Raw genomic sequence first — 27,294 nt, forward strand, 5'->3', positions numbered from 1 at the left:
CTGTCATCATCTCCAGGATGACTCAGGGCCCATCACTGTATCTGTGCAGAAACTGAGGCGCAAACAAGTTACAGTGTTTGCCAGGGGCACTTCAGCTGGGAAGGGGCAGATTTTCTCGGCGCTATTTCTAGAAGCCCCACCACCGCCCCCATTTCACATCGTCTGTGTGCATGGTAATCACACCTATCACGTTATGTCTGCCTGAGCAGTCCACTCCCTAAAGCTTTTTCTGTGCTTAAAAATAACACTGAAGCCAAGAAACTCTCTCCTTTATTCTAAACTTGTGTCCACAGAATTGCCAGTTTTCATCTTGAAGTGACAAGAAGCACTGATGCTTTCTGAAAGACCAAATAATCAGCTTCCTAATTTTTTTTTTTCCCAAGAGCTAAAATATACCCAGGTCCAACTGTGGGTTTCTGATAGCTCTTTGGAACCTTCACTAATTGTATATTGACTTTGCCACACTAATTGAAGGTCTGACTATAGAAAGCTTCTGGGGATTGGTAAGGCAGCAACACTTCTGTTATTTCCCAATAGTTATGTTAATTTTCTCCACTGAAGTCTTCCCATTGGAAACAACTGGTTTATCTTCCTTTGGTAACAACCAAAGTACCAATTCTTGGCTACCACCCTTTCCCCCATATATTTGTTTCAAATAATGGTAAATTGTGTAGGCTTAAGAACAGGATTGCATACTGCTTTTTCAGTTTCAGTAAGAAAAAACCTTCACTTCATTCTATTTTCCTGTCAAAAAAGATGATCAGTTCTTTCTTTTTGCCTTTAAGCAATTTGAGACAGATTGAGACCCAGATAAAACACAAAAAAGCAAGCATGACATACTTATTTTTGCTTTCATACATCCAATATAGTAACACAGTGTTATTTATTCAGAGTTTTAATTCAACTCTTTAAATGGCACACATTAAAATCAGAAGGAATGTTTAAGCTGAATATCAACACCAATTAAAGCAACAAATAAGTACTGATTATAAGGAAAATAATATGTCTGGTTCTGTGAAGAGCTGCAATGAAGCTGATAATCTAGTAACAGCAATCACCAGATAAAAGGCAATACTCCCAGGCAGTGAAAACAGTTCAGTCTGCTTGGCCTTCAAAGTTTAGCCACATATTCATGAAAGCCTATTTTTCTAGGCCTCAATCAGTGAGGAATAAAGACATTTACTAAAGGCCCACTATGTGCCAGACACTTTTATGCTTTGCTTCATTTAAAGTGGAAACAGTTTACACATTTTTTAAAAAATGGATAGGGACATCCGCCTGCCAATGCAGGGGACCCAGGTTCTAGCCCTGGTCAGGGAACTAAGATCCCACATGCTGTGGGGGAACTAAGATCCCACATGCTGCAGGGCAACTAAGCCTGTGCTCGGCATCAAAAGACCCCACATGCCACAACTAAGGCATGACACAGCCAGATACATATGTATGGAAAAGGAACAAACAGAACTTTTTCTTGGACATGGTTAAGCACAGGCGTCTAGTTACTTTATCTTCTTATGGATTCAAGAACACACAAATGCTGCCTGAATGTTCTCAGGCATCACTGTGAAACACAAAATATAAACTTACAAAGGCTTAATCCAACAACGACAAAAAAAGGTGGTAAAGAATAACTGCTGCTCTGTAAGTCCTAGGGACTTGCTCATTAAGTTCAACCGCTTCTCAAAATGAATCAATGAATCACGGTGTATCTTACCTTGGAGGTGACATCAATGCCGGTGATGAAGCTGCCAGCCTTGTTTTCATATCTTCTGCTTGTGTCCTAACACGAAGGGGATGGGTGAGAAATGCTAACAGGCAACTGAGGACAAGCGCATGATAAACAACAGCCTGACAACCCATTCCTTCTGGACAGTCTTCCTTTCAGCAATCTGTTCCCCACCCTGACAACCCTTTATTATGAGGAAGCCTGTCCCAGCGACTCCATGGTAGCAATCAACCACTCTACCAAGAAGCTTTTTCTAAATCAGAGCCTGTCCACAACCTAAAGTAATTCCATCTACTGAAGGTATCCGTGTAAATGAAAATCCAAAGGCATTCGTGAGAAATACCCAAGATGAGGTACAGTCACTCATCTCCCCAGCTCAGAATGGACAAATTCATTGTGCCAGGCCACCAGATGTGGCACAAGTCTTCACTGAAACGCAGAAAGTCCAGGCTCACCTCGACCTTCTGGGGGAAACGCTACACTGTGCAATGAAAACACAATGAGACTCTGCAGCCGGGGGACTCAAATCACAGCTCTAAGGTTCACTGGTTACAAGACACTGTACAAGTCCCCTGGCTTCTCTGGACCTGGGTTTCTTCTGTGGCATCTGCCTACCTTTCTGATCTCTTTTACTGCTCTTCTACTTGTGCTATAGAACTTTCTGTTTCTCCAATAAATCAATCTTGTTCTCATCTCAGAGCCTCTGGGTTTACTAAGTTGCCCCTGCTGGGAACAAACTCTTCCAGATCTGCACATGGGTAGCTCCTTTCTGTCACTTAGGGTCCAGCTGAAATGTCGCTATCCAGAGGACTTTCCTGGTGATCTTGTGGCATTCTGCTTCCTGCTCTCCACAGCTTCCCTCTGCACTCTTCCATCCCATTAACATGTTTTATTTTCTCCACAGCATTCACCACTATGGGAAATTATTAGTTAACCTGTGGCCCCCAACTGGAACATAAACTCCAGGACAGAGTCTGACCTTGATCAAGCGGCTAGGACTGTGCCTGCCACAAAGTGTGGGGATGCAACAGTACAGGTCCAACGGAATGAATGAAGGGATGACATCTACTTCACAACTTCCGTGATATTTAAATGATAACATGTAAACCACTATGTTAACTTTGTTGCCAGAGTCATTATAATTTACAATCTGTAGTGCTCCTACATTTTTTTAAAAACCTTCTTCCATAATTTCAGTTTAAATGCAACACTTGCAGACATGGTAAAAAAGTGGACGAGGTCAGATGAGAAATTAAGTACCAATACTGGAGAGGAGCCACGCAGGCCTGAGACCAGCCCTAAGAACCGGACATCAGACCACCAAAGGACAAGCAAAACACCTCTCGTCATTCCTACTGTGACAGAAGAGAGGGACCAAGGACCACTGCTGGCTCGCTGATGTTCTGATTCCACGAAGGGTGAGATGCTGGAGGCACGGTGTAGCAGTGAAGGCGCGCGGGGACGAGATGACCCTCAAGTCACAACAGAAACACTGAGTTTCTGCAGCTGACAAGCCCAGCCCTCTCGAGGGAAACCGCGGGTGCTCTGTTTAACAAACACCAGCTAAACCGGAGCAGGATGCCAGCGCCCCGCTCCCCGACAGTTCCTTCTTGGCCGCTCCAGGTTGTGTCCCCGCCAGGGGGGGCTCCCTCTTTATCTCAAACTGCACCCCCCAGACAAGCCCTACCCCTCCTCACTCGCCCTCTTGCACAGAACGGCTCGGAGGGGCAGCGAAGGGGGTGATCTCAACTACCCCCCCAATCTCTCCGACCCCTCCTCCTCAAGCCCCCTTAACACCCATTTCCGGGCGCCCGGGCGTCCTTTCTCTCGCTCCCCCGTCTCTGCTCCAGTCTGGCGCCCCCGCCCCCAGGGCGCTCGCCCCGGTGCCCCCTTCCCCAGACTTCCCCCCGGCCCCGGCCGCCTCCCCTTCCGGCTTGCTCGGGCGCGGGACACTCGCTCTGCGACCTCCTCCTCGCCCCCGCCCCCCGCCCGTACCGGGATCAGTTCCTTCAGCGAGCGCCGAACCGGCACGACCTCCAGTTCGCCCTCCTCCACCTCCATGGGCTCCGGTTCGCCTCGGTCCAAACCCGTTTCAGGCGACGGGAGCCCCAAGGCCGGCCCCGCTGGGGCCTCCGCCTTCACCGACACTCGCAGGCCCCGTACGGCCGCCATCGCCGCCCGCCGGCCGCACCACTGAGAGCCCGCCCGGCACACTGCGGGCTAGAGCGTCGCTGCCACTGGCCGCGGAGCAGCCGCCGCTACCTAGAGCGTCGCCTTCTGCGGTCAGAAAGCCTTCTTAGGCTCCGGCGTCCCCTGGTGGCAGGAGGGACGCAGGGCCGGTTGGAGCTGTATCTGGTGAAGAAGAGGCGGGACCGACTGGGAAACCGGGGCAGGGCCTGATGTAGAGGACGGTCCCTGAGCTGACTGCCTAGTGCAGTCTGGGCTTAGAAAATAGCTACACCCTCTCTTGATGAGGGTGAAAGAGGAGAGTGAAAAAGATTATGGCATCCTGTTCCATCATTTCATGCAAATAGATGGAGAAAAAATTGGAAACAGTGACAGGTTTTATTTTCTTGGCCTCCAAAATCACTGCGGATTGTGACTGCAAGCCACGAAATTAAAAGACGCTTGCTCCTTGGAAGAAAAGCTATGACAAACCTAAACAGGTATTAAAAAGCAGAGACATCACTTTGCCAACAAAGGTCCATCTAGTCAAAGTTATGGTTTTTCCAGTAGTCATGTATAGATGTGAGAGTTGGACTATAAAGAAGGCTAAGTGCCAAAGAAGTGATGCTTTTGAACTGTGGTGCTGAAGAAGACTCTTGAGAGTCCCTTGGACTGCACGGAGATCAAAGCAGTCAATCCTAAAGGAAATCAACCCTGAATATTCATTGGAAGGACTGATGCTGAAGCTGAAATTCCAATACTTTGGCCACCTGATGCGAAGAGCCGACTCATTAGAAAAGACCGTGATGCTGGGAAAGGTTGAAGGCAGGAGGAGAAGGGGACGACAGAGGACAAGATGGTTGGATGGCATCACCGACTCAGTGGACATGAGTTTAAGCAAGCTCCAGGAGATGGTGAAGGACAGGCACGCTGCAGTCCATGGGTTTGCAAAGAGGTGGACACAACTGATCGACTGAACAACAATGATTATATAACCTCTCCCTACTTACCAGGGAAGGGGGCACAGTTCTTGAGGTGCGAGCCTGCTGTGTTCCCCCTTTGCCTGGAAAAGTAACAAAGCTACTCTATTCCTCTCAAAGAAAGAAAGAATAATTATAACAAGACAGAGGTGTTAGCTCCTGTTACAATGGCAATCTTATTGCAATACAAATATATCAGATCAACATCATGCACACCTTAAACCTATACAATGGTATATGCCAATTTTATCTTAATTTCTAAAATAATTTAAAGAATTGTAAATCATCTAGACGCTGAAAGGATTATGCACTGAGTCCAGTTAAAAAAAGAGAAGTGATTGCCAAGCACTGGGGGAGATGGCGATGAGGGGAGGTGGTGGTGGTGAGGGAGGGATAAACAAGTAGAATACAAGGAATTCTTAGGGCAGTGAAACTATTCTGTATTTAACTGTAATGGTGGATGCATGACATACATTTTTCAAAACTCATAGAACGTGCAAATCAAAAAGTGAACCGCACAGTAAACTGTGGACTTTAGCTAATAATAGCGTATTGATATTAGCTCATCTGTTATAACAAATGTACCACATTAAGGCAAGATTACTAGCAGGGGAAATTGGGTCAGGGCGGGGGTGAGAGGGTATATGGGACTCTATACTTTCTACTCAATTTCTCTGTCAACCTCAAACTGTTTCAAAAAATAAAGTCTGTTTGTTAAAACAACAACAAAACCTTGACACCCAGATTACATCCCAGACCAATTAAATCAGAATCTCTAGGGGTGGATGATTTTTTAAAAGCTCCCTAGGAGGGACTTCCTGATGGTCCAGTGGTTAAGACTCTGCACTCCCAATACAGGGGGCCTGGGTTCGATCCCTGGTCAGGGAACTAGAGCTTGTATGTCACAAGGAAGATGCCACGTGCCACAAATGAGACCTGGCACAGCCAAGTAAATATTTAAAATAATTAATTAATTAAAAAAAAAAGCTCCCTAGGAAATTCTAGCCACATTGATAACTGCTGTTTAGGCTGAATTGAGAGTGGGAGAGGGCAAACCACAGCTGGGAGCCCTCTCTCCCTTTTGGGGTGTAGTTTCTCAGGAAGGCAGGTGGAAGTTGGCAAGATTAGCTGAAAGAAGACCAGAGCACCTGGGAGCATGCGGATCCTCTCCCAGGAAAGCTCCTCGCCTCAAGGCTGATCCCCTGGACCTGGGGGAGACTGAGGGTAGAGAAGTTTAACCAGCTGCTTCCCGTGTTTCGGTTCCCTGTGGTTGTGAGATCATTCCTTCAGTGTGGACCTGTGCCTGGGCCAAGGGGGTGGGTCTTGAGACCAAAAGACCAGTGGGTCAACAGGCTGTCAGTGCAGAGAGTATCAGCCAAGAGCATGTGCTATGACTAGGCCAAGCAGTGACCAGCCCTGCTGGGGACGGGGCAGAGTGAACCAGGCAGCGAGAGGGAAGACGGAGCCTGTGCAGAGCGTGTTTGAGTGAGAAGGCAAAGGGGGTTCTTTTTGAATGCCTGGGAGTATAAAGGAGTAGCCTTCAGAGAGCCAACGGAGTAGAAATTGGATAAATGGTTAAGGGGAGACCTGAGCTAGTCAGAAAGCTGAGGAGCAGGAGGTGATGACCAGCAAAGGCCAGAGATATACAGGCCAGGGAAGGAACTTCCTAGGGATCAGGTGGACAGAATGGGATTCCCGAAGTGGGGGATGGGTGGGAGGGAGGCCCTTGGGTGGGAGGGAGGCCCTGTTCTTGTGATTTAGTTGAAAGATGCTTTTTGAATGGTCTTCACCACGGCAGATCAGGGAGTGACACAGTCAGTGGACAAGGCTGCAACCCCTGAGCCCTGTTTCCAGTCTTGTAGCAGATGGACCAGACACCAGACCACATGCCAAGGGTGCCTCTGGGACAGTGGACCAGGGAAGGCTTCCTGGAGGTGACTTGGAGATGGTGGGGGTCTAGGCAGGGAAGGCAAGATGGAAAGGGCAAGGAAGTTGACCACAGAGCTGGCATGGGCTAATGATAAACTGTCAGCTGTCCTGGAGAGTGAGAGGACCCAGACTTTGTTCCCTGGGTCATCCTAGCTGGAAAAATGGATGTGTCTGAGACCCCAGAGGGCAGATCCAGGGGTGTGTGTGTGCAGGAAGGGACAGGGACAGGAAGTGTCATTTAAGCCATGGACACCCAGACCATCAGGAGGCTGATGCAGTGCAGGGAGTGACCAGGGCTTTGTTCTGCAGGTGGGACAGAGGACAGTCTCCTCCCAGCCCCTCCTGGTCTCCTTCTGGGCCCCAGTTGACTCCTAGGGCCCACCACATTGTTCCCTGGCCTCCCTCAGTGGAATCCCAGGGCCCAGGAGGAAGCCCCATAGATGGGTCTGCTTGTTTTCCTGAGGGGAGGTTATGTGGATGTGCCAGTCTGTGTTTAGGGGAGTGATTCTAGAACCTGTGAACTGTTTATATGGGTCCCAGTATGCGTCTGGATGTTCCCTGGGAATACTGGGCCTCTCAGTGGCCCTGACCACCCATCCCTCCTCTCCTTCAGGCTGAGACCATATAGGATGATAGAGGTTGGGGGGAGGAGAGACCAGGCACAGTGCCTATGGAATTCGGAGCCCAAAGACATTCTCTGCAAAAAATCAGGACCTTCCACGGTAAAGCTTGGACTTGCCTCAAGCCTTCAGCTGGGCACCCTGGCCTGGACTCACCTCCACCCTGTGGTTAGGCCTGGGAGTGCAACCCCCATCTCTGATTTTTCCTAGTTCTTCCAGGTGTGCAGAGCTCTTGGTTTTCCTGACAGATGACATGGGAAGACCTGGGTGGCGGTGGGGGCAGGAGACCTGGGCTCTAGCCTGGCTCTTCCCTAACTCACGAGTGTGACTCTGAGCCTCAGTTTCCTGACCTTAGTATGGCACATAGAGTGGCTGTCCTCGTGGCGAAATGACATCGCGGTCCCATTTAGAGCTCCTGGAACACATGACAAACTGGACTGTCAGACCCAGGCAGGAGATTTGGTGACCAGCGCTGGGGATGAACCAGCCTGAGGATTTTTCCCACCGCAGAATAGGCCTTGGAGGGAGGGGCCAACAGCGATGAGCAGAAGCGGGGAGGGGGAATGGCCACATCCGGGAGGAGTGGGTGAGTCTGAGGAGCCATGGGGAGCAAGGAGAGGGGGTAGGTGGGGCATGGGTCAGGAGAGCATACAGGGAGGCCTTCGGGGCTGATGGCAATGGCCTCAAACCCCAGGCTGAGCACTGTAGGGAGCTCGGAAGGGTTCTGAGAGGGGTGGATGTGGTCAGGTGGGTGCCCAAAGATCACTGGCTGCTTGTAAGAAGATGGATTGGAGCACTGACCAAGGCCAGAGACCAGTGAGGAAGTGAGAGATGGTGGGTCCAAAATTGAGGGGCGGGGTAGATCATTTTTAAAAAAAAATACGTATTGGCTGCCCCAGGGTTTAGTTGTGGCATGTGAACTCTTAGTTGTGGCTTGTGGGATCTAGCTCCCTAAGCAGGGATCGAACCCACACCCTCTGCATTAGGAGGGGCAGCCTTGACCCCTGGACTACCAGGGAAGTACCCCAATGATGACTATTCTCATCATGGCTATGGAGAGGCCTTCCACGAGAGGGGAGCTGCTGGGTCCAAAACGCTGGTAAAACTGAAAGTTGCTCAGTCACGTCCTACTCTTTTAGACCCCATGGACCGTAGAATCCATGTAATTCTCCAGGCCAGAATACTGGAGTGGGTAGCCTTTCCCTTCTCCAGGGGATCTTCCCAACCCAGGGATCGAACCCACATCACCTGCATTGCAGATGGATTCTTTACCACCTGAGCTACAAAGGAAGCCAAAAAGCTGGTACCAGTGCCCAAGGCTAAGAGGCACCAGGAGGACACTGGCCCGTGGCACAGGGACTCCTGTGAGTGCCCACCTGGGACTTGAGCCCCATGAGGAGTAGCACTGGCTCCCCAGGAGCAGACTTTGGCCTCCCTGGGCCCCCGTGAAACAGGCAGGATGTCCTTAGGGGCTGCCGATCGGCTCCCAAACACCCTGTTCTTTCCAAGCAGGAGCCATAGGACCCACCAAGGAGACTGAGTCACATCCTGAACTGTAGCCCCTCACTCTTCAAATCAACCCTCTCGGTGCAGCATTGGCGGTATCGTGCTGGGAAGGTAGCTGCCTTCCCAATCACCCCTCCCTCCAGCCCTCCAGCCTCCTCCACACTCAGAGTTCCTCCCCCTGTTTTCCTACTCAGACCCCTGCAGAAAAGGTAGCAAAGCCAGCTGGTGAGAAAGAACACATCCAGATGCAGAAAATGTACATACAAGTCTGTGTTTTTTTTTTAAACTCAAGAAAGGGCTTTTATTGATTTTAACTCACTTCCTGGGAAGTTAATTTTTAAAACACTCTTATGGAGTTTATCCATCCCTTGTGCTACATTCAGAAACAATGATGCCAACCAAAACCCTCAGCAATGGGGTGAATATGGGCCCACCCCAAAGAAGTTGGGTCCACCCCGATGAAGCTGGGTCCACCCCCAATGAAGCTGGGTCCACCCCCAGTGAAGCTGGGCCCACCTCCAATGAAGCTGGGCCCACCCCCAATGAAGCTGGACCCACCCCAATGAAGCTGGGCCCCAGTGAGGCTAAGCCCACTGTGAGCCTGCAAGGTGGTGGTGAGGTGCCCTTGAAACCCCTACCCTCCAGGTCTCAGCACACAGATGCTGAAGGAAAACATGCTGCTCTGTGAATGGCCTCCCATGAACTCCATAAAAGTGTTCTGAAGAACAGTACCAAATCATCGTTTAAGCCCTGGGTTACAATGACTTAGTGCAAAGGAGCAGGGAGAAACATGGACCCAGTGACAACGGGCCGCATTCTGCTCAGAGCCTTAAATAAACATAGAAAGTATATTACAGATGCATCTGCCAGTGCAAGACATGCTGTGTGCAGCAGATGGGCACACACGGGCGCGTGTGCGGAGGAGCGACGTACACCCACAGGCACAGAGAACACGCGGGAGGCACCGTTCCTCCAGCCCCGCCTTCTTTCCTCTCAACAGAGCACTCCTGCCACACGAACCCAGTGCAGGCGACTGAAATCCCTTGTTTGGCTCATGTATTCAGGGCAGGGATCCGAGTCCTGCTTTATTTTCCTTCGGGGGGGTCAGTCTCTTGAGCATTTGGTCAGTCCAAGGCCGAGCCACCAGCCAGGCACTGATCCCAGAGAGAAGTCAGCTCCAGCTCTGAGCAGACAGGATGATGACTGTCGGGGTGAGGCAGTAACAAAAGGCCCACCTCTCTGTGGGCAACTGCCCGAGTGCATACCTCACCAGGGTTAGGCCTCTAGTGCAGCCTCCAACCTGGGCAGTTGGTCCTTTGGGCGCTGGAATGTGAGGGCAGCTTCTGGGGCCAGATGGGGAGGCCGGCTGATGATCTGATTTCTGTGACTTTACCATCTTTAAGCCCACAGGCCTGTGAGCCCAGGGCCCTCGGTCAATGTCAGCCCTGCAATGTCTTTCTGCAGCCGCAGCTCTAGGGAGCCACCGCGGGAGAGACAGAGGCGCAGGGAAGAGTGATGCTCTTGGTTCAGGCCTCTCTGCTCAAAGCCTCAACTTGGCCCCTTCTGCGGAGAGGGCTGAAACACGATCCAGGACGGTCAGTCCAATCCACTTGGTGGCCAAGGAATGGTGGGCACGCTGGGGACCACCCACAGCTCATTAGGTGTTCCCAAGCAGGGCTGTGCACCTGCCTCCCCCACCAGATGACAAACAAAAGAAAAAGGAATCTGGATTCTCCGACATTGGCCCCAGCCCCAGCGAGGCCCAGGACTACCCACCAAGGACTCAGAGCCTCCACGCCAGTGTTCTCCGCAGACACGGGCTCCGACAGCGCCCCCCGGAGGTGGGCAGCGTGCGCCCCTCCTCGAGCGTGCGGCCGCTGAGCCACGCCCACCTGGCCTCTGCAGGCTTCCCGCTCGCCTTCCTTGTTTCCTGCCTCCTGCCCCTGGGCCTTGCCAACCGGCCGGGCTGGGTTTCTAAGGCATCACGGGCACCGAGCTTCCCCAAAGGATGAGTCCCGCCAGGGAGAGCCAGGACGAAGAGAAAGGCCTTGTGGGAGCCCTACCCACCCCCTACACCCCAGGTGACACACATTCCGATCCTGTCCCTGGACACGTGCGCGCGGAGGTCATGCAGACGGGGGAGGAGGGCCGGGAGAGGGGCCACAGTCCTTAGCCCCCTGCCGGCAGGGTCGGCTGTTGGCATGAGGGCGGTGGGCCTTTGGAGGCGCGGGATGAGCGTGCTGCCGGGCGGCCCTGGGCGCATGCGGGGGGCTCAGGACGCAGCCTCGTCTTCTTGGACACCGGGCAGCTCTGGGCTTTTGCCTCCTTCGCCAAACCCGTCTTTCCTGTTCAGGGGACACCAGGGGCAGAGGGACCTCAGAGGTCAGAACATGCATGCAGGAGGACACGCTCATATACACTCATAGGCATTTTTATCCACATCTCTCAAATCCCCCAAGCTCAGCTCAGTCTCGCCACCCTGCACTGTGGTCCCTTGCTGGTTCCCCACCCATAGTCTCAGCCCACCACCCTCCATGGCTCCCTATTGCTTGGAAAGGAAGTCTAGACTTCCCACCCTGACTTCTGGAGCCTTGCCAGATCTGACCAGACATGGCCTGGCTCAGGCCCCATGGTCCAGGGTAGGAGGGCTTTGGTTTTGCTTTTTCTTTGTTCACAGGACAGATTCTACCCATCAGTCTTGGGATTCTGTCCCATATTCAGTAGATTCCCATTATCATCCTGATATCACCCCCCCCCCCCCCACAACCCCGTGCCAGGGCCTTTAAAAAAAAAGATTAATAAATGGGTTTTGGTATCTTTAAAAAGGATCCATCCCATTTAATTCTACTATAGAGTTATCCTAAAGCATAAAGAACAGAGTCAATCAAGGATAAATGTTGGGACTCTGATGGGGTAAAACCTACTTTTCAAAACTAAACCTGTGACATGTGTGCATGCTAAGCTGTTTCAGTCATGTCCAACTCTGTGACCCTATGCACCATAGCCCACCAGGCTCCTCTGTCCATGGGCTTATCCAGGCAAGAATACTGGAATGGCTTGCCATGTCCTCCAGGGGATCTTCCCAGCCCAGGGATTGAACCTGTGTCTCCTGCAGCTCCTGCATTGCAGGCAGATTCTTTACTAAGCCACTGGGGAAGCCTGTGTCACAGAATTAGAATTTTTATATCTAGGAAATGTTAAGCCCCATCCTTTCACAGTCCAGATGAAGGAACTGACCTGTCTCCCCACTAACGTGTCAATAAAAGAACAATGGCTGCCTTGCTCAGTTGTACCCTTGGCGCTCAGCCCTGTGCCCGTCATTGACCTGGGCTGGATGTGTCCTTAGTCTGTGACTGGCCTGTCCCACCACCAGGGGGCGCTGAGTCATAGGCACTTAGCTAGAGACCAGATGTTCAGGTTTGCCCCTCTGGTCTTAGTTCTGCCTGCTGTCTGGACATAATTAGCAATAGCTTTCTCTTTCACTCTCCAAAGTGGCTCCATTTGGATGGTAGATATATGGTCCCCTACACGAAACCCAGTTCTAGCATTGTGGCCTGCAGATCCCGAGGAGGACAAGGACTCCGTCTCCCAGGCCTGGCCACTTCACAGGGAACAGGCGGTAAGCTCAGGACAGTCAAGGCCTCTCCCAGGCCCCCACCTGCAACCCTCCTTTGTCAAGAGGAGGGCCCGAGGTTGGTACAGGGACCTCCCTGAGGGTGAGAAACCTCTGTCAGGGAGCAGACACCAGCTCGTCCACAATGATGGGACTCAATAGTCTGAAGAGCCCACTTACAAGAAGGTGGCCTTACATGAACAAAACCAACATCTGGGCCCCTGGATGGCACAAGCGAAACTGCCCCTTCCTGAGAGGCCTAGGAACATGGACAGTGGCTGCTGCTCACCTCCCTGGGGAGCACGCCTTCCTGTAGCCTATGAAGGGGCTGCGGGGAGGAGGGGCTGCACCTCCCCACATGCTCTTCAGAGAAGGCGTGCTCCCCAAGGCCCAGGACCCCTCACTGCCTTCTCCCTGTGGGTCTCTGCACAAACTCCAGCAGGGCTCGCTGGCACCCCAAACTGACTTTTATTTCAGTGGAAGAAGGCGGAAGTGCTGAGGACAGGGCTCACGGAGGTTTGGGGAACTGCTTTTTGGCCCTCTCTCAGGAGGTGGTGAATGCACAGGCCTGACTCTCAGGAGGGAGCCTGCAGCCATGGGGGTTCCTTTTTCCTGGCCGTCGTTGTCATCGGCCAGCCTGTCCTTACTTGCTGGATAAGCGTTTACAAAGTGCTGACTGGGCGCACGGCCTCAGCAATGACCAGAGATCGCACAGGCCACTCAGAAAAGCAGCGAACGCTCCCCCAGACCAGGAAGAAGCAGTTCCTGCCTCCAAGACAAGCCAGCCTTCTACAAAGAGCAGACCTGAGGCCTGTCTGGAAACCTCAACTAGGCTGCCAGGGGCTGAGAACGCAGGTGCAGGCGGGGCCCTGCTGTGAGGCCTGGCTGAATCCCCAGGCTCGGGGCTCAGCCTGGTGATGCTCAGAGTGAGGGGATGTGCCGCAGCCCCCACCCCACCCCAGGGAGCGCCCGGCAGGCCTCAGCCCACCAGTACTTACGACAGTAAGCTTCCTGGGGCAGACATGGATCTCTCTTCCCTCCGTGCCTGGGGCTCGAACGGGTTGCCAAAGGAACGCTTTCTCAGCATGGACTTAACCAGGATCTGGGGAGGATGGATCAGCATGAGGAACACAGGCCCCCAGGTTCCCAGACACACAGACAGCCTCCACTCTGACTTCCAGACGGGGAGGCAGCTGGGTGGCCCTGCTGAGGTTCCCTTTCCTGGGACAGGACGAGGAGGAGCATCCCAAGCAGAGGAAAGGGCAAGAGCATGGAGGGAAGGTGGTTGAGGGTGGATTCTGGAAACGGTGAGGAGCCTGGTGCGTGGGGGACACTGAGACCGGTAGCGGACCAGGAAGGATCTGGACCACCAGGCGGAGGGCACAGGGAGTGCAATAAGGAAATGCCTTCTGGCTGCGCAGGAAGGATGGAGTGGAGGAGAGGCTGTCTTGGGCTGCGCAGTGGAGTGGGGGGATGTCGACAGAGGACAGGCCCCTATCCCTGACTCTGTGACTTTGTCCCTCCTCCCGCTATAAGGACAGCTCCATCCCCCCTGCCCACATGCACATAAACTCTCACACGTGTGCATGGCGCCAGGGCTGTCTTCATCTCTTCCTTCCTTCTTTCTATCAATAAGTGTTATATTGAGTGCCTACATATGCCAGACACTATTCTAGGCACAGGGAGCACACTGCGTCAAATATTCTTGCCCTCATGGAGCTTATCGGAGAAGGCAATGGCACCCACTCCAGTACTCTTGCCTGGAGAATCCCAGGGATGGCGGAGCCTGGTGGGCTGCTGTCTATGGGGTTGCGCACAGTCAGACATGACTGACGCGACTTAGCAGCATCAGCAGCATGGAGTTTATATTCTAGTTGCAGAGACAGGCAATAAATAAGACAGATGACTAGAACATATGTTCATTAGTGGTAAGGGCTCAGGTGGAAAAAATAAAACAAGGAAGGGGGATAAGGTATGACAAAGAGGAGGATGGAATTTTTGATAAGGGGGCTGGGAAGGGTCTCGTCTCACAAGATGACTCTGGAATGAAGACCTGGAGGGAGTGAGGAAGCGGCTCTGTGGACACTGGGGCTGGAGTGTCCCAGTCAGAGGGAAAGGATGTTCAAAGGCACTGGGGCAGCAGCTTCCGTGGTGCATGGTTGGAACCAAGAGAATGGAGGGAAGAGAGGAGGTTGGCAGGGAAAGGGGGACAGGCAGGCCATGCAGGGTCTGAGCTGAGAAGTGACATGACCAGGTCACCAGACCACCCTGGCTGCTGAGCTGAGCATTTACTGTAGGGGGACCGGAGCAAGGGTGGAATCAGGGGGACAAGCTGGGAGGCAATTCCACTGGTTCAGGAGAGAGATGATGGTAGCTAAGACCAGGGATGTGGCAGTATGGACCCTATGCTGCTGCTGCTGCTAAGTCGCTTCAGTCATGTCCGACTCCATGTGACCCCATAGACGGCAGCCCACCTGGCTCTGCCGTCACTGGGACTCTCCAGGCAAGAACACTGGAGTGGCTGCCATTTCCTTCTCCAATGCATGAAAGTAAAAAGTGAAAGTGAAGTCGCTCAGTCGTGTCCAACTCTTAGCAACCCCATGGGCTACAGCCTACAAGGCTCCACCATCCCTGGGATTCTCCAGGCAAGAGTACTTGAGTGGGGTGCCATTGCTATAGGAGCTGATAATTCCAGGGATTCCATACAGCCCCGGAGCTCTGTGGAGTTCAGGAACCTTTAGCCTGCTGGCCCTAGCTGGGCCTGGACCCAGTAGGGAGGCATGAAGTGCACAGACCAGACCCCACCCCCGGCACAGGCTCCAGCTCGCTCTCCTGGCATCGTGCTCACCCTGACTCACCATGAAACCTCAGCACAGGGCAGGCCATGACTCTCAGTGTCCCCTGCCCCCGCCACCAAAAAAAAAAAAAAAAACAGATGGCCATCAGGGGCTATGTTAATAACTTCCAACTGTTAAGGTGGAAGATGTCCAGAGGAGGATGAGAACATCTAAAACTTGACAGGAGAGCAGGGGGAGCACACAGGTGGTGTCTGCCTGATGTGCGGGGGCCCCGGGGTCACTTCTCCAAATCAAAGGCATCCGAGGCCTTTCCCCTGTCATGTCCTTGGCACCTAGTCCAGTGCCTGGAAAATAGCAGAAGTTCAATAAACCTTAGGAAGGAAGGAAGGAAATGCTTCTCCAGTTGTGGTGAATGTTGACACTCAGCAAGGGCCAGTATATTTAAATCATTCACTCTCCTCACCACGCCTCCTGGTCTCTCTACCATGAGACTGAATAGCGTGACCTTGTTCCCGTGGGTCTGCAGTGAAACAGTGGCCTTGGGCCCAGCAATGGGGCTGGCCAAGCAGAAAGCCGTCGGTCCCATCATCGGGCCCAGCACAGAGCAAGTCTCAGGTGGTGCCCACGCCCGCTGCCAGGCCCTCCCAGGAGTTGGCGCCTTCTGCCCCCATCCACTTACCACCGTGGTCCAGCTGGGTATGAGCCTGACCGAGTTCTTCACCTCCTCCTCCGTCACCTCCACCATGCTGCAGTGCTCCTCCTCCGAGGGAAGGGGCTCCTCCCCATTCTTGGTCACCCAGGGGTGCAACTGTGGAGGAGAGGATAGGGAGGGTCAGGGCCACCGGTGATAGACACTGGCCAGCAAATGCCAGGACCTGGGCATTGCACCAGCAGTCCCCTTGAGGGCCCAAAGGCCACAAGCCCCAACCCAGCACACACATGCCTCCAGTGTAAGGCTCCCCAAATGGGGAAACCAAGGCCTGCATTCTGCGGCCCAGCCTGGCCCAGCACCTCTGGTTCCCAACCTTGATGTCTGGCACCCCAATTCTCGTTTCAGGGTTCTTGTCTAGCATCTTCAGGATTAAGTCCTTGAGCTCTTTGCTGACCTTTGGCCTAAAAAAGAGGAAGGAAGGAGACGAGGGAGAGACAGCTGATGGTCCTTTCCTTCCCACCTCTCCACCCTACCCTGCTCCAGGCTTCCCTGAATTGACACATGGCTCAGTGGTAAAGAACCCGCCTGCCAATGCAGGAGATGCCAGAGACTCTTAGTGACTCTCTGATCCCTGAGTCAGAAAGATCCCCCGGAGTAAGTCTTTTGGACTCTGTGGGAGAGGGCGAGGGTGGGATGATTTGGGAGAATGGCATTGAAACATGTATAATATCGTATGTGAAACGAACCGCCAGTCCAGGTTTGATGCATGATACAGGATGCTCAGGGCTGGTGCACTGGGATGACCCAGAGGGATGGTATAGGGAGGGAGGTGGGAAGGGGGTTCAGGATGGGGAACACGTGTGCACCCGTGGCGGATTCATGTTGATGTATGGCAAATCCAATACAATATTGTAAAGTAATTAGCCTCCAATTAAAATAAATAAATTTATATTAAAAAAAAAAAGAAATGGCAACCCACTCCAGTATTCCTGGAAGATTCCATGGACAGAGGAGCCTGGCGGGCTACAGTCCATGGGGTCACAAAGAGTCAGACATGACTGAGGACCCACACACAGAGCAGAAACACTGCTGACCCTCAGGTCTCAGAGGGCAGGACAGGAGAGACGCCCCCAAGGCACCAAGGTGGAAGGAGAGAGTTTCAGAACAAGGGTACGGATATCCTTCTCCCCTGAGTACAACGTAAAGCAGTCACCCTCAGGGGGCAGAGGTCACAGACACACAAACAGGCTCCCGTGGGTGTTGGACACCCGCCCGCAGAGGGCAGAGATGATGAGGATAATGTGAGAAGAGTCGCTTTATGAGGCTCCAGGGGGCCTTCAGCCCCACTCACCCCACCCCCATCTTCTCCTTTCGTCCACCAGGGAGGCAGCCAGGAGGATACCCACTGGACAGAGAAGGAAACCAAGGCCCGCATCACCCCACCTCACCCCCAACCCCGACCCCGCACCAAGAGTGCAGGCAGGGCCAAGGCTCGTGGGGAGGGTGCAGGGCTCAGCCCACATCAGCTTCAACCGGCTCTGCCCAGGCTTCAGGCTTCACTGCTACTTAAATTCTTGGCAGAAGGAGCCTACTCTTAGGACTATGACCTTCGCTCCCTCTGCTGGCCTAGATTCCTAATCCCTTTTAAAACTCCTGGGCTGGGGAGGATACAAAGCAGGAGGAAGGACGAGAAGCCCGGCAGTCAGAGGAAAGGGACCAGCCAGTGCTGTGGGGGCGGCAGCTGGGGGGCGGGGAGCCATGTGGTGGGTGAACAGCGGGTGGGACCCGGGGGTCCTTGAATGCCCGGGCCAGGGCGCTCCTGTTCTTGAAGCAGGAGATAGGGTGAGATGTGTTGTGCTTTATAGGGTCACTCTGCCTGACCATGGTGGTTGGACAGGGAGGAGGACTGAACCAGGTAGGAGGTGCCCTTGGCAACCAAGCCAAAAAAATGTAAGCGGTGGACTCACCAAGGCTTGGAGCCAGACAGGAAGTTTTGGGCGAGAGGGGGTAGGAGCACAGAGGACAGCTCCCACGTTGGTTTCTGACCTGCCTGGGGCACTCTGAGCACAAGGCAAAAGGGCCCTAAAATGTAAAGGCTGGGTCCGCAGGCCGGCTGCCGTGGTAACCAGCATCTTGATCAGAACCTTGAATGAGCACAGGGGGGCCTCTCCAAACAGTCCCTTTGGGCTCAGGGACCTCAGTCGCAAAGGAAGGGGGAGGGCGGAAGGAGTGGCTTCAAGTCCGAGGCCCACTGAGCCTCCACTTTTCCATCTGTGAAATGGGGGAGCACACTGGCACCATGAAGTCCCCCCACCCTGTGTGGAGAAGGTGGAAATTCCCCATGGGTGCAGGGTCTATGTGGGCATGATGTCACTGATCTCATGGAGGCCTTCAGTGAAGGAGCAGATGAACATGTAACCTGGGGTCATCCCTGTCCCACTCCTGGATTCAGAGTTCCTGTCTGTACAAGGAGATCTGACTCAGGTATCTGGGACCTTCTGACATCACCCCCTGTCTGCTCCCAGGGAGCAGCACCCCCACCTCCAGGTCTGCAGGCTGGGGCGGGGCCCTGGAAAGACAAAAGCTCTGCTAAGACTCAGACACGCCTCCCTGGGGGTGGGCGGGGCCCATGGTGGACAACTGGACAACTCACTCCTCAGGGAACACGACGGCCTCGTTCTTGATCTTGCGGTGCAGGGCCAGGATGTAATCGTCGATGAACGGGCACTGCAGGGGGAAGAGACAAAGAATGCGGGCCCAGCGCCTCAGCCCACTGGGGGCAGCTCTGGGCTCCTCATGAGATGGGGGTAGGGGGGCCTCATCAGGGCCTGGCCCACAGGAGATGCCCAACAAACGTGGACTGAATGGATGTGTCATGGAGGGACACTGTGTACCCGCCAGCGTAACAGCCACTCGCGGCAAGGCCTGCACTGCCGGGGCCTAAGGTTTGGGAACGTGCTCCCCGAGATTCCGTCCTGTGCCTCAGCACGGTCCCTGGAGTGGGAACACCTCTGGACAGGGATCTCGGCCATGTCAAGGTCGGGGGTCCGGCCTGACTCAGAGCAGGTGTCCAGGACGATTTGTTGAATGAATGAAGGATTGAGTGAATTTGTGAATGAATGAATGGCATCGAAGGATAGAAGGACAGGGAGCGCTCAGGCTGGAGTGGTGTTTAAGACCACCATCTAACCTCTATGGGAAGTCTGCTGACCCAGGACTCCTGAACATGAATCCATCCCCTCAAGGGGACAAGGGGACATGAGAAAAATAGAAACGCCCCTTTTCCTTCCATCATCTCTGAGCTGAGTGGGCTCTTTCAAAGTCACTTTACTTCAGGACGCAAAGGCACAGCCTACATCTATCATGCATCCTGGCTCAGCTCGCCCAATCCATGGTGCCAGGGGTGTGGGCTGGCCCCGGCTCTGCCAGCCCACCCAGCACTCACCTTCCCATAGACGAAGCAGTACAGCGTGACCCCTGTGGCCCACACATCCAAGGCCTAGAAAGAAACAGTTCCCATCAGTCCCCCAAAAGGAACAGACACACCCCTTGCTCACCCAGATCCAGTGGGCCATGGGAGAGGGCAAGCAGGAGACCTCCTTCCCCAGTCATGTATTCACTCAACAAACACTCCCAGGCCCTTGTTCTATGCCGGACCCTGTGCTGAGCACTGGGGACATGTGGATGGCCAGAGCAGGGCCCCTGCCCTCCAGGGTTTCCAAGTCTCCTTGGAATGGGCCCAAACCAGACATGTTTCCAAGAGAACAGTGCAAAACCCACCTCGTCTACAAGGTCACATTTGCAGTACCTATAACACTGATGCACCCCAGAATATTGAATTTATACTTGCTAAACCAGCTCTGGCTTTGAGAAGTCATCCCTCTTGCTGATGATCCACTGGAGAAGCCACCATCCACCTTCTTTCTGACACCAGAACAGCCCCTGGCCCTCAGTCACCTCCACAACCCCTCGGGGCTCCCCTGCACCCTGGATTCGAATGTGGCCTGTCTCTACAAGCTCCCGCTTCTGGAACCCCACTTCCTCTTCTCATATCCACTTTCTCTTATGTGAGTGATCCTCAAATCTCTACCTACACATTCCTGCCACAGATGCCTCATCTGAATCCAATCAGGGAACACTAGGCAAATGCAAACTGATGTCATTCTACAAAATAACAGGCCTGTTCTCTTCGCAAATGCCAAGGCTAAGCCACTCTTCCAGATTAAAGGGCCCCAAAGAGACAGGACAAGTGAATGCAGTAACTGACCCAGGATTGGATCCTGAACCAGAAAACGAAAAGGCATTAAAGGACGCAGGATGGGGGTAACTGATGAAATCTGAGTGAGGTCGTTTAGGTCGCTTAGGTAACAGTCTTTTATTGATCATAAATGTCCTGACTTTCATAACTCTACTGAGGTTATGTAACAGAATGTCCTTGTTCTCAGAAAACATCCCTGGCAGTATTTAGCCATAAAGGGGGGATAATGTCTACAACTTCCACAGTGAAAAGGCAACTGGGATAAAATGACCTATATGGGAATGACTTAATATGTATATATGTATAATTGATTCACTTTGCAGCACACTTGAAACTAACACAACATTGTAAATAAATTCTACTCGAATAAAAATTAATTAAAATAAAAATTAAAAAAAAAAAAGTCTCTATTTACATCCCTCTCTTGACCTCCATATCAACACACGTGTCCAAACTCCTCAACCATTTCCTCCATGGCAGAACCACGGTGGGGGGCAGCCAGCACTCCACAGGGGACAGCAGGCTGTGTGCCCGGGGACACAGAACACAGCCTCTGCTCAGAAAGCCTTGCCACTGCCTCTGTCACTTAGGACCAAGCCCACACTCCAGACCCTCTAAACTCTGCCCAAATGCCACTGCACCCCTCAGTTCTCTGGTATGTTCTCTGGACCTCACCTCCTGTAAATTCTCTCCGTTCTTTAAGGCCTAGTTCAAATACTGCCATAGCCCAAGAAGTCAGGGGAGCCTCCGACATCCCCCTAGACAAGAGCTTTCACCATGACCAGAGGGCAGGGAGCTGAGCCATCCAAGCTCTGACTGTTCCACATCCTAGCCCAGAACTCAGCACAGAGCAGCTGATGAGAAATTTCTGCAGGGGGCCATTGTGCCAGAGAAAGAGAGGAGACCCAAGCTGGGGTTCTTGTTTGCCAGGAAAAGGCAAACCTGGGGGAGAGGGCCGTGTTTGGTGCTCACTCCTGAGACACGAGGACCCTGGCTCCCCCAGATTGGACATGGGATGGCATAACATGCTCTCCCACCCCTCCATCTAAACCCCAACCCAGACTGGACCCTGGGGGCCACCTTTCCACTGAAGCTCTGGCCGGAGTCAGAAATGGCCTCAGGGGCCATGAATGCTGGGGTCCCAGCCGTGCTGGACAGCCGAGCGTCGTTCCCCTCGAACTGGTTGCTGACGCCGAAGTCAGCAATCTTCACGTGCCCGTCGTCCCCCAGAAGCAGGTTGGATGGCTTGATGTCCCTGTGGATGATCTTCTGGTAGTGCACTGCAGAGAGAGGCAGCTCGAGCGTCGGCCTGCGGCCCCTTCACCCAAAACTGCCCCCTCGGCCCTCGCCTGGCCCAGGAGGCGGCCTCAAGCTCCAGGAGAGAAGCAGCTGAGACTTCCTGGCCCCTGCACACACTCGTCTCATGAGGACCTTGGAAGAGGATGTCAGGGCCCCCTGCTCAGCTATGCAGTGAAGACACTAACTCAGGCTGTTAGTAACAGAGCCAAGCCTGGACTCTTAGGAATCTTGGGACTCCAAGCCCGGTGCTCTCTCCATGGCAGTCAAGGCCCCTGCCACTGAGTGGACGTCAAAGGAAACTGGGGGAAGAGGGTCTCCATAGGCCCTCCCTGCCCCCCTCCCATGTGAGTGCCATCTGCAGGCTCAAAGCCCATCAGAATCTTTCCATACTTTGGGACTTCCCTGGTGGCCTAGTGGCTAAGACTCCATGTTCCCAATGCAAGGAGCCCAGGTTCGATCCCTGGTCAGGGAACTGGATCCCACATGCCACAACTAAGAGTTCATATGCTGCAACTATAAGGTCCTGCATGCCACACGAAGACTGAAGACGCTGTGTGTCGCAACTAAGACATCGCGCAGCTAAATAAATCAATTAAACAAATAAACCTGCCTCCAGTTCCTTCCCCTACCCAGCCTGTCACAGCTGCCACTGCTTCTTGGACTGAGGGTAGGCTTGTGGGGTATCCTGCAGAGGTATTGCCCTCAGCCCTTGGACTCTGGGCCAATGGGGTTTTGGAGAGGGAGGGCATGCCAGGCTTTGGGACCTCCAGGATGAACATGGCTGGGGTTATGGTCAGCCTTCTCTAGTAGGCTGAGTGCCCACCCTGCTTCCTGGGTCCAGCATTCCTGGGAAGAGACGAGCAGCTCAGACTGAGATGACCAGAGATGTCCCAGCAGAGAAAAGGCACTGACTTCACTCACAGCCATGCACTTATGAGCTCGCCACTCAGCAAATACCTTCCCCTGGACCAACACATCCTGGGATGATGGAGACAAGGGAAGATGGAACAGGAAGGAGGGCAGGGGAGGGGAGAGGAGAAGGAGAGGGTGGCTGGAGGTGGGGGGCAGAAGGAGTGAGGGTCATATAATACTAACAACAGAAGGGCTTCCCTGGTGGCTCAACGGTAAAGAATCTGACTGCCAGTGCAGGAGACACAGGTTCGATTCCTAATCCAGGAAGATCCCACATGCCACAGTGCAACTAAGCCCGTGTGCTGCAACTATCGAGCCTGGTGCTCTAGAGCCTGGGAGCCACAACTACTGAAGCCCACGCACCTGGAGGCCCTCGATCCACAAGAGAAGCCACCACAATGAGAAGCCCGCACATCGCAATTACAGAGCAGCCTCCGCTCACGGCAACCAGAGAAAAGCCCAGGCAGCAATGAAGACCCAGCACAGCCAAAAACAAATATATAAATAAAAATTATTTTAAAAAAATAATAACAACAGAACCCACGACCCTACAGCACTCTCCTCCTATGTGTCAGATGCGCATGAAGCATTTGACACACACCCATTCGAGCATGAGGCTCAGGAGGCTCTGTATTTGACCATGGAAAGTGGACTCAAATTCTAGCCTCTCCCAAATTCTAGCCTCTCCCTTGAATTCTCAGCTCTTTATCCAAATGGACATCCTGCAGACATCTCAATATATATCCCGATATTTCTCAATCACATTTTTGGTTTTTGGCCATACTATGCAGCATGCAGGATCTTAGTTCCTGGACCAGGGATCAAAGCCACGCCCCCTGCATTGGGAGCATGGAGTCTTAACCACTGGACCACTAGGGAAGTCCCCCAAACACATATTTAATTCAGAACTTGACCTCTCTATCTGCAATCACCATCAAACAAACAACCCTGTTCCCTGTCTAGTCCTTCCCATTTGGTTAATGGCCATAATACCAGTTGCTCAGCCAAAAACCCCTCTTTCCGTCAAATCTCACATCCAGTTCATCAGCAAGTCCTACGAGGTGGACCTCTCAGATATATTCCAGACCCGACTGCTTCTCCTACCTGCACGGCTGCACTCGCCCTGTCTGCGAGAGTCAGGCCTGAGCCTCCCAGAGCACCGGGAGCCTCAACTCCCCCTTCTCAGGCACGGAATCACAAGATGGGCCTCCAGCACCCACTGTCTCCATTTGTCTGCCTGTCCAGCCCCTGGTGCTGTCCTATCCACTCCAGAAAGCCCTTCATCGACTGTGATTAGCTAGGTCTTGATGAGGCTTTACCCAAGAGTCAGATGGGATCAGCTTGGCTTTTTTTTTTTTTTTTGCAGAGAGAGGATGAGAGACAACAGGCCCAGGACAGGAAGTGGGTGGAAGCCAAGCTGGTGTAGGGTTGTGTCTGCCGCAACCACACCAGGCTGAAATGCCCTCCTCTCACACCTCTAGGCCCTTGTAGGGACTTTCTGCAAAGCCCTCTTTCTCTGTGCCTCAGTTTCTCCATATGTACAAAGACAGCATTAACATGAAGGCACTGGAGTGGCTCAAATGAGATAGACATTTGCTGCAGGTCAAACCTCAGCTGGCCCTCACCTGGTCCCCTAGGGAGACAAGATGCTTCTGATAAACCAAGCTGAGGTTTCAGAGGGGGGATGTATCCCACTCCCCAAAACAGGCCAGGACCCTAGGTGCGTGCAGGCTCCCTTCTCCCTATGACCAGAGAGTCACCCGGTCCTGGCCACCCCACCTCCTTCACATCTGCTTCCCACTGCCGCAGCCCTAATCCAGGACTCACCATCTGTCACTTGGGCTGCAAAACCAGCCTCCTCCCTAACCAGTTGGCCACCTCTTGCCCTCCATCCAGCTGCCACACAGCTGCCAGACAGAGCTTTCTAAGACACAAATCCGATCACTCCTCTCCCCTGCTTGAAGCCCTCTGGGTCTCACAAGGCTGACAGGATGAAATCATGAAAGTCCTTTGCAGAGACATTCCCAGCCCTCAAGGTGTGGCCTGGACAGTTGCTTCCATCATCTTTCCCCATCCCTGGCTCCCTGGTTAGACTCAAACAAACTGAACTCTCCCTTCTCAGACAGTACATGCCTACTCCCCTCTATGCTGCTGCCATATGGTACACCCTCCCACCATGCCTCAAACTGGCCAGTGAACTCCTATTCACCCTTCAGAACCCTGCTTATAAGTGGTCTCCTCTAGGAAGCCTCCCTTGGTCCCTTAGTTCTCTGACAGCTCCTGTGCCTCCCCAGCCTTGGCAAGCACTGCTTAGGTTCCTGTCTCTCCCACTAGGCTGTGAGATCCTGGAGATCTCTTCTGGGTCTTTGACATCTACATGCCCCCAACTGGCACTTACTAGGTACCCATAAATGGACAAATGAATGAATAAATGAATTCGAGACAGAGGCTAAGCTAACATCACCTGGAGAGGAGGTGATGCTGAGCCCGGAGGTGATGCTCAACCTGGAGGCTGAGCTCTCCATCACCTTAGGGGGCCTCACAATAAACCCACTCTGCTGCCACCCACCGATTCCATGCCAGGACTGACTCTTCCTCGACCAGCTGGACACAAACTCCTTCTCACAGCTCCTGATGCCCTGTGAGAGGCTAAGCTTGAGATACAGGAAGAACATCCACCTATGCGGTAATAAGCAGGCTCCCAGGAGGACTTGGCGCATGCCCAGTGAAATCTGCCGCTACCCTACCTGTTCAGGACGTTTCGGCCCCACCCACAGGCCCATTGACCCGCCCCCAGCTAAAGATGATTGGCAGATCGACACTGACTGACAGGTACGGCTCAGAGCCGGCTCAGCCTGGGTTCCAACCCTTCTCGTGTCCCCTTCTCGGGTCCCCAGCCCAGGGGGGCAGGCAGCCCCTCACTCACAGTACTCAAGGCCCAGGATGATGTCCCTCAGGTAGAGGCGAGCTTGCTCCTCGGGGAAGGGCTTGTCGCAGGGTACTTCCATGACCGGCCTGTCGGGAGGGCGAGGCGGGGGTGGGGGGGGGGGCGGAGCGGGGGAGGAGGCGGAGCGTGGGGCGGCGGGGGGCGGGGGGGTGTTTAGCTGGAATTAGGATGAGCAAAAGCAGATGGCAGGTTCCCCTTCACTGGGCCCTACAAACTCCCTGGGACCTTTCAGGAGCCCTCTAAGCTCGATGGGTCCCTGGAACACAGTAGCTTTTTCTCTCATATAAAGAAAATTTGAAAATACACATAGATGCAAATATCCCTGTTCAATCGTTACAATTTCAAATTATCTTTATCTTACTTCTGATTGGTTCGGTATGTCTTCTTCTAAGTACTTAATTATCAACAATCAGACAGTTGCAAAGATTCCATTTACAGCTGTGTTTTTCAAACTATAGGTCCAGGACCAAGAAGGTCATGAACTCAATTTAGTGGGTGGCTACTGCTTTTTCTTTTTTTTCTAATAAAGTCCTATATACTAGAGTATATCACATGTTATAAGGATATATACTGTTTTAGAAAACTTTGGTTTCAATTACAGATATGAATGGCAATGTAAAACTTTATTTCTTACTTGGAACAGAGATCAAAAATGCTGAAAGCCCCTGAGTCTTAAAGGACACATTCCCTGCCTCTTCCCAGAACTGGTCTTTAGAGCCTCCCAGACAGAGAGACAAGTCACAGACTGTATTCAAGACCTTAGTGGTTAAGGAGCCCAGTCCACCCAGCCCTGCACCCACTACTCTATGTCTGCAGCTCTGCACATACCCTGAGAAGGTTAGACAAAGCAGACATGAGTTAGAACCCTAGATTTCATCAGCAACTCGCTGTGTGACTTTGGGCAAGCCATTTACCCTCTCTGAACCTCAGCTTCCCCTCTTGTAAAAGGGAGTGAATGCAGTCCCAGCTACCTCACAAAACGTGTAAAACTGAAAGAACTCTTTTGTGATTTGAATACAGGTGAGAGCTGAGTTTCATCTCTATACTTTTCCTTTCTTCTCTCACTCCGGCATCAAAATCTTCTTCCAGTTCTTCAAAGCCTGGCTGGAAATCCACCCTTCTTCCTGAGGCCTCCCTGACTATTCCAGCCTCACTGACCCCACCAGCCTTCAAAGAATCACCCTCTTGGTCTCTCGTTTCCCACCCATTTCCCCCACCCCACCCCCTGAACCCAGACCACAGCTCCCTAAGGACAGAGCCCGGGCCTCTTTCTTTCACTAGAGTAGCTGACCCTAGGATTAGGGATACGGGGAGGGAAAGGAAGGCCTGTCCTGCCTGAACGCGATGGGGAACTCACCCCTTTCTCAGGAGGTCAAACACTGAAAGAAAAGAGAAGAAAAGAAGAGTAGGTAAGTTGCAGCCAGGCTGAAAACACAGCTGATGCCAAGATCTCTGCCCCTTCTGGAGGGTGGGAGAGGGGGCAGGCATCCAGGCATCCAGGGAGAGACAGGAGAGGGGTCCCAGGGTATCAGAGAAGATAATGGCTGAGAATGGGTCTACTGTGAACTTGCCTCACTGGAACTTTAGGTGCCGAGTGAGGAGCATCATCATGAACCCCTCTAACAAGGGAAACTGAGTCTCAGAGAAGGGGCAGGTATGAGAGGGAGTGGAGGCTAAAGCCTTGGCCTCTAATTCCTAAGCCTGTGTTGCTTCTGGCCCATTCCCTGAAAGCCTCTAAGCCCAACCCTGAATCAAGCACCAGGGACTTAAGTAACAGCATCAGTATTACTATTACTAACAATAATAGCTAATGTGTCTTGCACGTAATAACTCATTTACTTCTCACATCAACCCTATAATGTAGATACCATTACTACCCCCATTTTAC

The 27,294-nt window shown here is 52.8% G+C and overlaps 2 protein-coding genes and 1 non-coding gene across 5 annotated transcripts in view; 1 reads left to right on the forward strand and 2 right to left on the reverse strand.

The window, feature by feature from the left end:
* NCBP3 (nuclear cap binding subunit 3) overlaps window positions 1-3,931 on the reverse strand; it is a 28,964-nt gene extending 25,033 nt beyond the window's left edge. For both annotated transcript variants that reach the window (XM_070772843.1, XM_019980865.2), the window contains exons 1-2: window positions 3,722-3,931; window positions 1,715-1,780 (exon numbers count right to left, since the gene is read on the reverse strand). In XM_070772843.1, coding sequence (XP_070628944.1) covers window positions 1,715-1,780; window positions 3,722-3,898 — 243 coding nt within the window. In that variant the 5' untranslated portion in view covers window positions 3,899-3,931. The remainder of the gene's footprint in view (window positions 1-1,714; window positions 1,781-3,721) is intronic.
* Window positions 3,932-5,687: 1,756 nt separating this feature from the next.
* On the forward strand, window positions 5,688-5,760 carry TRNAG-CCC (transfer RNA glycine (anticodon CCC)). Its single transcript has one exon. It is a non-coding gene; the product is annotated as a tRNA-Gly (tRNA).
* A 3,420-nt stretch (window positions 5,761-9,180) lies between these two features.
* Window positions 9,181-27,294, reverse strand: part of CAMKK1 (calcium/calmodulin dependent protein kinase kinase 1) — a 29,808-nt gene continuing 11,694 nt past the window's right edge. For both annotated transcript variants that reach the window (XM_019980863.2, XM_070772840.1), the window contains exons 8-16: window positions 26,764-26,785; window positions 25,386-25,474; window positions 21,329-21,528; window positions 19,436-19,489; window positions 18,644-18,717; window positions 16,364-16,451; window positions 16,018-16,146; window positions 13,539-13,642; window positions 9,181-11,272 (exon numbers count right to left, since the gene is read on the reverse strand). In XM_019980863.2, coding sequence (XP_019836422.2) covers window positions 11,200-11,272; window positions 13,539-13,642; window positions 16,018-16,146; window positions 16,364-16,451; window positions 18,644-18,717; window positions 19,436-19,489; window positions 21,329-21,528; window positions 25,386-25,474; window positions 26,764-26,785 — 833 coding nt within the window. In that variant the 3' untranslated portion in view covers window positions 9,181-11,199. The remainder of the gene's footprint in view (window positions 11,273-13,538; window positions 13,643-16,017; window positions 16,147-16,363; window positions 16,452-18,643; window positions 18,718-19,435; window positions 19,490-21,328; window positions 21,529-25,385; window positions 25,475-26,763; window positions 26,786-27,294) is intronic.

Source organism: Bos indicus, chromosome 19, assembly GCF_029378745.1.
Source record: "Bos indicus isolate NIAB-ARS_2022 breed Sahiwal x Tharparkar chromosome 19, NIAB-ARS_B.indTharparkar_mat_pri_1.0, whole genome shotgun sequence".
Taxonomy (NCBI): domain Eukaryota; kingdom Metazoa; phylum Chordata; class Mammalia; order Artiodactyla; family Bovidae; genus Bos; species Bos indicus.